Genomic DNA, 14,569 nt, shown 5'->3' on the forward strand with positions numbered 1-14,569 from the left:
ATCTCCAGTTATTTGTGCAATTTTTTAGGATCAAAAGAAGAATGAAACATATTCTTTACTTGACTAATACTTGATAGCCAAATGTACTGTAAATCGTATTAATAATACATATACATTACTACATTGACTGTGGCAGACCACTGATGGCTCATTTTTAAGCATAATGAGACTACACTCACTCACTATAAAGCCACAGTAAACTCAACTTATGTATAATAGAAAAATAAAGAACATCTTTGAAGAAAATATCAATTAAATCAAGCACATTATTTGACCTACTTAGCAGCATTGCATCTAAGAATGAGATTTAGACTTAATGTAATTCGATCACTAACACACAATGAGATCTGATTATCCAGTATAGAAACGACGGTAACTATTAAAGTTTATAATATACCTCCTACTTCCAACATAAAAACATTTATAGTCTTATTATTTTTTTTAACCAACTGCAATATAATAAACAAAATATTTTTTTATTCTATTAAAACACGTAAACCATTAAAATACCCTTGCACTACTTGTGCAACAAACAAAGTCTTAGCTTGCAGCAACAAACAAACTTCTGCTGACAGTAATAGACAAATCGGCAAAACCACGAGCATTCAAAAACATTAACATTAACTCACTTCCTATGTATTATAAGAATCAAAGAAAAGCTTGGATGGAATGCGACTTGTTCAAGGAATGGTTCGATCATTAATTTGTCCCTGAAGTGACTGAGTTCAATAGAGAAAATTGCCTAATTGTGTTCTGCTGTTTATACACAATGCACCGTCCCACCCAGAAGAAATAAAACTTGTCTGTGGAGACATCAAAGAAATTTTTCTGCCACCAAATGTTATTTAAATTCTTCCGCCTATGGACCAGAGTGTGTTGCAGGCCGTTAAACAAAAATACAGAAAAATGCTGCTTTGTACCTTACTTGAAGAGGATGAAAATGAACTAACAATCCTTCAAAACCTGAAGGAAACTACAGTAAAAGATGTGATTTCCTGGGTAGCTGAAGCTTGGGATACCACCAATACAGGTGTAACACAAAAATCGTGGAAGAATCTTTAGCCTACATTGGAATTTGTTGAAACAACTTTTAGACCTGACTTTACTTCTTAAGTGTGTATAAATTAGTTTAGTGTTTCCTCTAACCTAGACTCTAAGCATAGGTATTTCTTTATTAAAATACCTTGTACAGTATATCTTGTATAACACTAAATGTATCTTTATTTACAAACGGCTTTAATTTATACAGTTTTAAAGTTAGTAATCAGAGATTTAATCATTATTTTTATTTACAAAGTTTTAAAAATCAATATTTTATCTGAACTCTGTTTGGAATAGGCGAATTTTCAGAATAGTGGGGTTAGGAATAGCAAGACTATATTGTATGCTGTTTTCTTCATACACAGGACAGAACTTAAATAGTATTAAAATATATCCTGAAGTCCTTTATTATTTAACAGTTCTTTCTATGGGTTACATGTACATGGTAATTTATTTGAAAAATGTTACTCCTAAATAAAGAGATAACAATGCATGTTTGCAACATTTTTTCATTAGGTTTAATTTTACTGCCAGCACACTAAATGCAGAGACCATTAAGTAAACACTGCAAATAAACACTGAATTATTATCCCAGATTGCTCCAAGAACTTATATCATCAGCAAAATAAAATAAATTGCTTATGTTTTACGTTACCAATATAAAAATTAAAAAACAAATTAGTAGGATCCCAAAATTGATCGTTGTAAAAACACAAAATGTAATCTTATAGGGTCAAGACAATAAAGAGTAAAATGAAACAATGGTTGACATGTTTTTTACGTAGGTATTGAAACAAGAGGGTAATGTTTGTCTAGCATAAACAACCTATCTAATACTCACAACAGTCGCCAATAGCAGAGACAGGCCTCCTCATGTGCCTGAGTTTACTGGTGACGAACTTTATGGTAGCAGAAGGGCTCTCCAGACATCATTCATACAGTACTCATACAACCTATCTAATACTCACAACAGTGTCCAATGGTAGAGGTCTCCATTTGCTCTTGGGCTTACTGGTGACAGACTCTACAGTGGCAGAAGGGTTCTCTAGGCAACGTTCATATAGTGCACGACACACAGATTCATCAAAGAGACGCACACGCGACCACGCAAAGTCCACTTTAACCTCGTCCACATCATGTGACACTAAAACATCATATGGCTCAATTACAATCTACGGTTTATATTAAATATTATTTGAATTATGAAACTACTGTATAGATGCACAGGAGTATGAAACTGAGGTCAAGACAATAAAGTTCAGCAATCCTCTACTGTTATTAGTTTCCTTTGTTAGTTAAGTCTGTTATATTTCATATGTAATGTAGAGGTAGAACTGAAGAAACCAACTATTTTTTTTTATCTATTCTATTTTGGTGCTTTCCACTTCAGCTTTGTATCGTTTATGGGCATACGAGTATATTGACTTTGGGCGCATCTTGTACATGTTAAATGGCTGCCTGTGGGTTCTACAAGCCCAAAATTCGAACATTGTGTTGGTTTACCTGACAACTAACATGGAAAGTTGCTTCATCACTGAACTCAACATGTGAAAGTGTTATCATTTTAATAGTATCAAGAATTCCATTATAAAATGCCACACATTTGCAGTTGTCATCTGGGCAAAGAGTTTGTAATAGCTTTAACTTGTTCAACTTCATAACCAACTGACTTCTCAAAACATACCAAATCGTTATTGTAGGCAGTTGTAACTCCCGAATGGCACAAGTTGATTTTGAAGGACTACATTGGAAAGTAAATTGAATTTGTGCAACATTTTCTTTAGGAACATGAGGGTTGCCAGAACTCTTTCCTTTACATACAAATCCTGTATCTACAAACTGTCAATACCATTTGTGAATGTTCCACTCAATCAGAGAAGAGTACCTCAGCCTGAGATGTCTTTGCACTGTGATTAAAGTGGAATTGCACTTTACAAACTCAAGAACACAAAATGATTTTTCTTGCGGAGAAGCCATTTTAAACATATGACGGTTACCAACAAAACAGAAGATAACTGACATCTAGCAGCCATAATATAAACTAGACTATGAATTCATTTCTCCAATAGCTGAGCCGAGGCGCAGCAATCGATAATTTGGACAACATATGTACTTTGGAATACATATATTCTTATTGAAACACTCTGTAATTATTACCTAAAACCCAGAGGTAACCTCTATGAGTGCCCTCTCATGTTTAAAATATGGAATTTCTTATACTCATGTGAACTTATAACAAATCGTTTTGTACTTCTTTTTCTTGCTGAATACACTTGTGAGAAACTTTTCAGTGGTTTCTTTTCATTCTCTATATACAGATTTTTAAATAATAATACAAAAATCTAGTTTTTCGCATCTTACTTTTTCAGGAAATTCTTAAATTTTAATTTGTAACTATCATAAGTTATAACTATTGTTCCATCTTAAAATTGAAATTTAGTTTAGTAAACATCTACCCACAGGTTCACTTAAACACTTAATTTGACTTCAATTTTCAGAGGGAACATAAAGGGAATTCCATTACACTATTAAAGATGTTTTAATGATAAAATAACAAAAAGAAAAACAATATTTTCTAATTATTAGCTACTACTGTCAAGGCAAGCTTCAAAAAGTAAACAATTTTAGAAAACCAGGACTTCAACTGACCTTTGATCTTCCAAAATTGCTCTGGAATAAAACTCTCGATAGCCTTGTACCGTTCAACGACAAAGCCTAGAGTTGGAAACTGGCAACTGCCGTAGCTGATGATATTGCTGGCTAGAGTCTCAGGAAAGACCCGTTGCAGTCTCAACGTTTGGAATCTTGTGAAGGCTGCACCTGGAAATTGATTTTGCAATGCTTTGAATAGTTTCATATAGGACTTGTGAAACATGTCAACTTAAAATTTAATAACATAATTTCAACTAAAGTAAAATTTTTAATACTTTCAGTTTAGAAAGTGTAAAAAAAATAAAAAGTTGATAACTATTTAGCATGAAATGTTTAATTTTTTTAAATCTCCTCAAGTCTATAGAAACCGGAGGACAATATTACTCTAGTTTGATGAATCTGTTTTTTTTTTTTCTAGGACAAGAAGATGAGGAATCTTTTACTCCACTACTTATAAGGTTATCTGTGCTGCATCCAGAGTGACTCGATATTCAAAATAAGTAAGGGTGGAGGAATGTGGGCTGCATCTCAAAGTCTTACGATAAAGACACTCTAATGGGAGATACAAGGCACTAACTCAGCCATGTAACCTTTGAAGAAGGAAGGTAAAGCAAACTCTGTTCCAGCCTATACAAGTCAAGGCAGACAGAGGAAGGTTCTCCCCATGATTGTTTGGTAAAGCTTTTAACACTAAGAAAGCCCCACCTACTCCAACAATTATTCTCCACAAAAATCAGACTTAACAAACAAGTTATTGCTTTACTCTGGATGTGGTGTTTCTGGATATCCATAAGATTGCCCAGATGTGACAACATGAGGTTTGTTCAAATCAGTGTAGGTCTACTGGCAGATACAAATCAGTAGAAGTGAGCTCTCCTGAAGATTGTTGAACTCTCCAAAATAAATAAATAAAATATTGGTCCAATCTCACATAGACTTTTGTTTCACATTGAAAAAAAAATTTGCCATACACCATCCATTCTTACATTAGGAATCAAATAATAATCCAAGAGATCAAAATGTGGGGTCTGCAGAAAAATTTGAATGGATTGGAATCCCAATTTCATCAGTTTTGTGTTCTATTTCAGTAGAATTACTTAGTTTCCAACGTTGTCATAGGTAGCTTTTTACGAAGTTCAACAACAATGCATAATACCTACCTGTCATACTGAATTATTTACAAAATAGTCTATAAGATTATTTTTTGGAAAACCCAGTCAATTTTCCAGTACGATTCTCCCAAAACTGTTGTCCACAACCAAAATATTAAAGAGATCAAAATACTTTATTTTCTTTAGCTTCACCCACCGTTGACTATGTGGTGTAGTCAAATTTTGTAAATATCAATTATTAGAATCTGGGTCTGGTCGACTCTTATATAACACAGATTTTTGTATGATATGCATTATGTATTTTAGTTTAGAGGTTAACCTAAGCCAACCTGTAAAAATCTAACCACTCACCTATCCTTAAGTCCAATTCTGACCGAACGTCCACAGCCTTGCTGATCAACTCATTAGGTCGTCCGAGATTCTGGATGGCTCGTCTAGCTGACTGTGCAGTGATCTCGGAAAATTGTGCCCTGCAAACGAAAATGTTTAACAAAGGCAAAAACAATCTAATGTCCAATTTAAAAATTGTAAAATTATTATTATTGCAATTTTTTATTATGTTTCTTTAAAAAAATTCATAGGCAACTCTAACCAAATTAAAATGTTGTTGAATATTTATATCTCAAATTAACACTGTCACATATTTGTTTCTTTAATCATTTGTGAACATTTATTAAAGTTTTTTCTTTGTGAGTATTTTTGAGCCTAAGTTTAAGATATTTTTAATATTATCATTACTGCTAGCAATATATAACTAACCAGCTGAAAACATGTGAATTTCAAAAAGATCAATACATGAGGTTAACTTGCAGCTAGGTACAAGGGACTTTTCTCAGAGTCAAAACTTGTAACAACAATTCTGGTATCAACATCACAATTTGAAATTCTACATTTTGTTTCATCTCTGTATGAATCTGTCTTAAGAACGTTCCTCACCGAAATATTTGTAGGTTGGGCTTGATTGCTGTACAGACTGAAATGATTTCATAGCCTATATTCTCGCCCTCTCTGTCACAATCAGTCCAGATGATGAGAGTGTTACACGATCGTATTTCCCTCTCCAGTGTCCTCTATAACAGACATGGTTAGGTTCTGTAACAACAGCAATGGTTTAGACTTGAATATGCTATTCGGACTGAAAGGACCTAAATGCAGATGTTCTCGTTCTCCTTGTCACAAAAAGTTCGGATGATGATATTTACTGCGGCTCTGTGTTGAATCACCTTGATGACTTAACATCTCAGCATGCACTATGGCATGTGCCTCAGTCAATGTATTAAATGATTGTACTTACCTCTCCACGATTCACTGTAACAGACACAGTTAGGTTAACGCTAGAACAGTTTATGTCAGTAAATATACTGTGTGCAATGGTATTCTAAAAAATTGAATTAAAAATTTTACTTACTCTAAGTTCAGTAAGAGAGTAAGAATTACTGATAATAAAATAAATTATTTTGGAATTGTATTGATAGGTACAATAAGCATTTTGTAATCTAGAAGATAATTATTGATAATCTAGAAGGTTAAGAAGTATACAATTATTTATTTTCAGTTTCTACCTGAGAAGTTTACCTTTGTTTGGTTAAGACAGCCACTATTCAGACTCATATATTGGAAGTTATGTGGAGACAAGCAGTATTTAAACTGCAGACAAAGCATGAACTAATGTGCCAGTTTTATGTCATTTTGTAGATGTAGTGTCTTGTATTGTATAAAAGAAGAGCTGCCTATAATTTTGCATGATTTGGATAAAAACTTATATATTTTATGTTTATATACGTTCTTTAGATATTTTCTTATTGTTATAAGTACTAAAATTTCTCACACGCGTCTTATTTTAAAACTAACCTTAATAGGTTCATAGTCAGGGGGACAAAGCTTCCTTACAGGAGCTTCGAACAGGTCTATCGGTCGACAGGAGTACCACTTCTTGTAATTGCCCTCAAACTCAAAGTTTAGTAAATGACCAGACACTGAAGTCATGATCATCTTCCTCTGTTGTCCTCGAACCAGGCATTCAAACTCATAAATCTTGTTGAACTTTGAGAAACCTTCCCTCTGTAACACATCAAATTTGAGTAAATCTCCAGACATTGACATCACAATCATCTTGCTTTTTTGTCTCCAAACAGGCATTCAAATTCATATATCTTGATGTAATTCGAGAAACCTCACACACATGAAAGTTGAGTAAATTTACAGACACTGACATCACAATCATCTTTCTCTATTGTCCCCAAACTAGGTATTACACTTGTCCTTTTAAAAACCTTTTTATGATAACAAAGTTGTGTGTAAAATCTAGGTTAGTATTAAACATTTACAATTCCACAAATGAAAATTAATTTTACAAACAATAAAATGAAAGTGAATACTGGTAACATGTGCTTCTAAGCAATCAATTTTTCTACTCAACAACAAGATTATTGAATATGATGATAAAGAAAGGGATAACACAGTATAAATTATAATTAGGCGATACTACTTTTAAATATCAACAGATTTTTAATTTTGGCCAAACAACAGAAAATATCCTGACAACCACTCAAATCAGAACATTTGAAACAAAGACTTAACAATGTGTGTAAACAGATTTTTAAAAAACATACTATTTTAACTTTTACAATAGTTTTGTCAGTTTTTAACCATTTATTTGCTGTCACAGGTACAAACACAGCTGCAGTTACATATGGGTTCAAAGGGCTATATCCCAGTGTGTCACATTAAAAAAAGAGGGCAGCAAATTATGGAGGAGAACATTTAAACATGTACATAACCTAGAAAACAAAGTTCAAAATAAAGTGTAGGTTTAGTGAAAACACTATGGAGAAAGACTGACATGTTCATGTAATTTGCTGTCATCGAAATATCAGTACTAACATTACAATATTTCTCTACATAAAGTATTCGATTATCAAAGGTGGCAGGCAGGGAGGGGGTGATCCGGCATCACGATCTTCAATTAGTAGAGGGAGGCCAACAAAATCATGATAGCATTTGGACGGCACATTTTCAAATCCGCTTCTAGGTACTAATATTGAACTAGTTGAATCTTCTGGAGGACAGTAAGCTGTAAAATAGGAAGTTTCTTCAACTTCTCACAGACAACCTCAATAAATTCATGAAATTAAAATCTCTAAAGGAGATTCAATTATACATTTTATGAAAACTACTGCTATGGTATATATACTAAAATTTTAATATTTATAGTTTGTTTTTATTTGACTTGACACTTTGTTTCTTTTTTTTACAATGTGGTATGTTGAAGTAAAGTCTACCTCTTACAGCCTATGGTCTCCAGAGGGTTAACAAGAAGTAAGGAATCTGACTAAATAGTAACTAATTAGTTAAAATTAATAATTAAGTCATTAATACAATAATAGAGCCATGAGTTGAGCATTTAATGAAGCCACTCCTAACCATATTTTGCTGATGAAATTCAATTTCTGTCTGTATCTGATCAAACAACTTGACCTAGAGGGTTGGTATTTGGAGTGGAACTCTATCTCTACATTGTTATTGAAAATGGCATAAATTTGTCCATTAGGAGTCGCTACGTGGGTAAAGATGTCATACACTATAAGACAATTGCTAAGCCTCCCACATTGACCTGAAGTATTCCATGTGTTTAACCTAATTGATTAGTAAAATCAATAAAATAGATGTATACCCTTGTCCAATGAAAAACACATTTCCAAAACAAAAAAACAGCAATACTTGTAGGCTTGCAGTAAGACTCTCCATTTGGCCTATTATAAGAAATTACAGACTGGACTGAACAGACAGTCAATTATGATGAATCCTTCTCGCCGACATCGCTTGGGAGACATATCTTGACAAATAGTGGGAGACAGAAAACAAGAACCAATCGTCATAACGACATGTAATTTTCACAATAAAGAAGACTACTTTTTGTATCAAATTGGGAGGAAAACACATTGTGCTGTTTTCTATCACATTGTATTTAAATTTTTGTTTACTTGTGTAGTGTAGCAGCAAGTGTCCTGCTACATATGACATGATTAGTTGTGTTTTTAATACTTTTAGCTCTTAAGCATTAGTGATCAGCCTTTTTTAGAATTTTATATTTTACAGATAGGTACTATTGCTCAGGGCTGCCCCATGCTGATGGCCGGAGGCATTACTGTTTTACTACTAGTCCTTTTACAAGTTTTTTTTCATGTTCAGGAATTCCAAAACATGATTGTATTTTGTTGATTTTTAAATTTACTTCTTTAAGCATTTTCCTTTTGGAAAAAACAAGGGATAATGTCAATTGGCAAGAGCAAAACTTTACCAAATTGATTTTGTTCGTACTTGACCTTGTCTTAAATTTTGACTCCTGAAAAAAGCTTTTCAGTAATCGAAAGTGCTCTTTTCTGTAACATATAACAATTAATGGCAAAAATAATATTCAAAATTCAGTTACTCCATCATACATCCTGTTCATACTTTTCTTGACATATACAGTTTGTATAGTGTGGTCTTGTTCCTGCTACACGATATTCTACAATTTCACACTTTATTCCAGTTTACTTTTCTTCTATTTTTGGGTGATATCCCAGTGAAATACTGTTATATTTGTGTTCAGCAATTAATTTAACATGAAAATATATTTTAAAATATTGACTTTTATCCAAGTACCAAGTGTTCCACAAGCTGCAGTATAATAAGCAGCCACCACGACAATCAAATTAACTATCGCTTAGGAATATCTGAACTATCAAATCTAAAAACATTTGATCTATAGATATTCATAATTAATAATTGCTAGATATTTTTATTTTACAAAATAACAATATTTTTAATACAATCTTAAAAGCCTGTAACATAATTCGGTTCGATATTATTATTCCAAATTAATTCAAACAAAGTAACATCATGTGTATGGTATTTGAGTAATTGCCGGCTGCCTACAGCTACAATGGCGATGTACATGTGTTAATGTCACAAGATGTCAGACACATTTATCCTTCAAAACAGTACAAAGTAACTAAATGATGCATTGCTTGTTACATTTTATAAATATACATAGGCAAGATAGAATTTTATTCATCACTAAATTATTATTTACAAAAAATATAAAATCAGCCAAACTAAATACTGTAATTTGAAATCCTATATCTTGCAAAGAAAGACCTTCGACGCAACTATTGTTTGCGACATTTCTTTAATGTTAGACAACTAGTAAACTAGTCGCTAATATATTGTTGTTTCTTGTCAATTAGAGTGGTGTTAGTATAAAATGACATCAAACTTTTCCTTGTAAATTTTGCCATCATGTGGTATAAATATCTTCAAGGAATAAGTAAATTATAAGTGTTTATTTTGTGAACAAACTTTATAATTTCAAGAGGGCTACGGCTGCCATAATGATTCACCGACATTACTCATTGTGTATTACAAACTTTTATTTGTAAATTCTAAGGTTGTATATATAAACTATACAGTGAACAATGGTTTTATTTGTGATTCATTTATTGCACAATAATTTAGTAACACTCACAGGTTTGTAGGCTAAAATTGTAATATACAAATTTTTATACCTAGGCCTACGCCTATATTACAAATACTGTTTATTTCATTATTTTTTATTTATTGAACGCTTAGAGTGACCTAGTAAATAAGTCAGATGAACTTAGACAATAATTATTAGACTTTGTTGATTTTTCCAACTTTTATTTCTTGAAACAACGCTTTTTAGGATCTGCAACACCATTTTTACATATAAACTTAAAAAGAAAACAAAAAATGTTTTATTTTCATAAATTTTATGCTCTAAAACATAAGAAAGGTCTCAAAATATGTTAAGCAAACTGAAAATATCTAAAAATGTTAGAATTGTAAAAACATCTTTTGTAAACACACAAAATATTGTTATTTAACAAAAAATTTTAAATTTTTTGGAAAAGTGGAATCTTTTGATATTTTGCATAGAAAAATTGTTGTTGTCATTTTCAATAACTTGAAAAGTAATAAAACAATTATTTCTACTTTTTTATAAACTTAACTTTTGGATATTTTTGTTTTAGTTTTGGTTTTTTCACTTAAAATGAATAACAAAAACCTGAATTGAAATTTTTTAAATAATCCAACCACATATAAATGTTCCAGGTTTCGTATGAAAATAAAATATATAATAGCGTATAACCTCCTTTACTTAAATAATAAATATTCTACATCTATAGGATTGAATAAAGATACATAACTAACAAAATAGTGCCTGCCATTACAGGAATTTCAACTGGCAGATCCAGTGTTAAATAACTGGTTGTTTTTTGTTATTTTGCACTATCCAAGGCCTACGCTACATGTGTGCTTTGAAAACGAAAAAAAGAAATAATCATAATTTTTCTTACTTTGAAGATGAGAAAGATCCAAATTTGTATAAATTAAATTGTGTGGCAGGAAAAACTTAAATCTAACTTAAGTTGTTTTTCTAAAAATACAGTAGATCGGACGGCTTACACTTGTTTATTCAGGTGTTTTTATTGAATGCATCAATTGTTTCTATCAAATTAATAATACGATATTATAATTGATTTAACTTAGCATATGATTTCAACTTATTAGTTATACTAATTTTAATGTAAACAATAAACAGCAACAAGTAACTAACATTTTCAGACTTTGAGAATGACAATTAAAAAGAGGAAAATACGTGAGATATTTCTCACAAGTGATGAGATTTGTTTAAGTGGCTTCAACATGTGGGTTTGGCTCCTGGTGACCCATGAGGAGAATTCCTTCCTCCATTTCACAAAAGTGGTTGGTTACTCATTGATATCAAGCTGGGCAAGTTATAAATATTGTAAGGTTTCTTTGATATCTAAGTCGAGGACATAGTTGGTTTTGTTGTTTTGTAATGTTAGTGTTAAATTCATGTTTTTAAAATTCTAATGTGCAAGATTCTTCTTGTTATGGTAATGTATTATAAATCTTATTGTGTACGATTTTTACATATCAAAGTTGGGTAATATATTGAATTTCTCAATAAAAACAACAGAATAATAAATGTAGGCCGTCTCCCCTTTTTTGTAATGTTTTATTCATGTTGTTAGTGCATAATAATTCTTGTTGTACAATTATTATATATGGAAGTTAGGTAATATACCGAATCGTTTGATAATGACAATCGAATAACGAGTGTAGACTGCTTATAAAGTCTTGCCTATCAGACTTTAGGCTCAAGTGGCGTGGTAAATTAACTTATGAATATTACATAAATATAACTCCAGAGAACTATAGACAAAGGAGCTTAAGGGGAGGCTTTAACAAGCGGCTTACACTCATCATCCAACTGCTATTATCGAACGATTTGATATATTACGAAACTTCAATATTGTATAATAATCGTACATAACAATAGTTATAAAACATTAAAAACAAGAATAATAAATTACAATTTTAATAACATAATTGAACAATAAAATTACAAAACCAACTATGGCCTACATATTAATAAAATGTTACAATACTTACAGCTTGCCCGGGTAGCAGTGAGCTACCGCTTTTGCGAAATGGAGGAAAGTATTCTTCCCATAGGTAAAAAGGAGCCAAACCCACATTTGTATATAGAAATATCTCAAATAATTTCCTTATATTGATTGCTAGTTTTAAATTCTCCAACAATTAGTTAGTTAGCCTAGGGACTTCGTGGTGTTTATTGCTTATATTAAAAATTAATATAACTAATTTCAAATCATATATTTAAAAATTATAATATTAAATTAATCATTTGGATAGTCTACACTCGTTATTCGATTGTCATTATCAAACGATTCGGTATATTACCTAACTTCCATATATAATAATCGTACAACAAGAATTATTATGCACTAACAACATGAATAAAACATTACAAAAAAGGGGAGACGGCCTACATTTATTATTCTGTTGTTTTTATTGAGAAATTCAATATATTATCCAACTTTGATATGTAAAAATCGTACACAATAAGATTTATAATACATTACCATAACAAGAAGAATCTTGCACATTAGAATTTTAAAAACATGAATTTAACACTAACATTACAAAACAACAAAACCAACTATCCAAAAAATTTGAAATTTTGGATTTTAACTATTTCTTGTGGGTAGAACACATAAACAAAAAAACATACAAATTTGAGAGGTCAAGGTTCAAATCATAGTGTAGAATTGGTTGATTTCGCATGGAATGACCCTAAACACAATCAATCCATTCAATAATAACAATTAAATAACGAGTGTAGGCCGCTTATTAAAGTCTACCCAAGCCCAACAAATGAAAATTATTCCTTCCCAAATCAATAAAACACAAATAGGCTAGCATTATATTAGTATAGTATACTAATGAGCAGTGTATACTAATTACAATCTTTAATTCATTGTATAAAGAGGCAACTATTTTAAAATACTGCATTCAAGATTTAGGAAACAGAACGGATGAAAATACAGATTATGTTAGAGAAGACTATCACTCTGAAAATTATTTTTTCCAGATGTGAAAAATGTATACTCACCCTCCTAGAATTCCCACCAGACAGATAACCTGAAAGATGTTTCGCAACATCATTCTTCTCTGCAACATTTAGAATGCTCATGCTTTCTCTGCTGCCAATTGTGCAAATATTTTTAAATATTCCTCTTGATGCCACAGTAACATAAACATTTCTAATCAACAGTATAGTAAAAATATTATGGTAGAAATTTATTGGTGTTTTGGCAAAATAGTGTGACATTAAAGAAAACGTGTTCTTTGCACTGGGAATAAGATTCAAATCAAATTAATATTATATTAAAAAATTATGTGTAAGGCTATGTTCATGTTGTAGTTAACCTCAAATTAACTTGAAAACAAAATTGGCGCCTTCAGGTTCAAATCAGAGCAGTTTGAGTATAGTTGTTCGACTTCGATGAGCACAAAAATTACGATATCAGTGTAGCCAACACAAACTTTGTGAATGAACTAAAATAACTAACTATAACCACGTAACCCATAGAAATTGTTATATAAAGATAATCAAACACAAGTACCACTACAAGAAAATTACATAGTATCACAATATTTCATTTCACTGATTTAGTTCCTGATAAAGTCAATGCTATTGTACGAACGGTTTTGGAATATTTTTTAAAGCTTTAGTAAAATCGATTTAAAGCCTTTGCCGCGTTAAAAAAAAGCCCATTGCATAAGCGTTTAATACAAAAATGTCTTAGCCGGAAAATGTTATAAATTTGATTCTTCTTTACATCAGCTCTAAACTAAACTAGTTAACATTCGTTTTGGAAATGGACCCGGGAGACCTGGTCCCAGGGAGTATTTTGGGGTGAAAGCAAGAAATTAAATTTTAGGGCTCAGCGCAACTAATTAAATTAATGCAAACTGTTTGCTGGTACTAAACCACGATAAGTATATATATACTTAACTTTATATAAAAATAAATAAACATTTCATGGCTCTCTTTCAGTACAAGAAAGTGAGTTTATGGTTGGGTATTATAAGACAGTGAAATACTCTTTACCAAAGAATACCATAGACTGGAATTTCCTATACCGATGCGGATGCACTACAAGAGTTAAAGCCAAATCATGCCTACGAAAATAGGTTCCGACATGGATCCTTTGCCCGTTGCTAACGTTTGAATCCAGTTTCGATACATTAACACCGTTAAAACGTATAGTTAGATTTTATAAAAAATGTTGATAATTCTATTATTGTAATAAGACAATATGATAATATGCATTGTTACAAAAAAGGTCTATTTAAAATTTTGA

General features: G+C 31.6%; 1 protein-coding gene across 1 annotated transcript in view; it reads right to left on the reverse strand.

The window, feature by feature from the left end:
• The window catches only part of LOC124354530 (DNA topoisomerase 3-alpha), a 57,599-nt gene extending 43,870 nt beyond the window's left edge, over positions 1 to 13,729 (reverse strand). Inside the window, exons 1-6 of the mRNA XM_046805057.1 lie at positions 13,315 to 13,729; positions 6,657 to 6,866; positions 5,742 to 5,875; positions 5,157 to 5,275; positions 3,691 to 3,861; positions 2,010 to 2,185 (exon numbers count right to left, since the gene is read on the reverse strand). Coding sequence (XP_046661013.1) covers positions 2,010 to 2,185; positions 3,691 to 3,861; positions 5,157 to 5,275; positions 5,742 to 5,875; positions 6,657 to 6,866; positions 13,315 to 13,533 — 1,029 coding nt within the window. The 5' untranslated portion in view covers positions 13,534 to 13,729. The remainder of the gene's footprint in view (positions 1 to 2,009; positions 2,186 to 3,690; positions 3,862 to 5,156; positions 5,276 to 5,741; positions 5,876 to 6,656; positions 6,867 to 13,314) is intronic.
• Positions 13,730 to 14,569: the final 840 nt, after the last annotated feature.

This window comes from Homalodisca vitripennis, chromosome 2 (genome assembly GCF_021130785.1).
Source record: "Homalodisca vitripennis isolate AUS2020 chromosome 2, UT_GWSS_2.1, whole genome shotgun sequence".
Classification (NCBI taxonomy): domain Eukaryota; kingdom Metazoa; phylum Arthropoda; class Insecta; order Hemiptera; family Cicadellidae; genus Homalodisca; species Homalodisca vitripennis.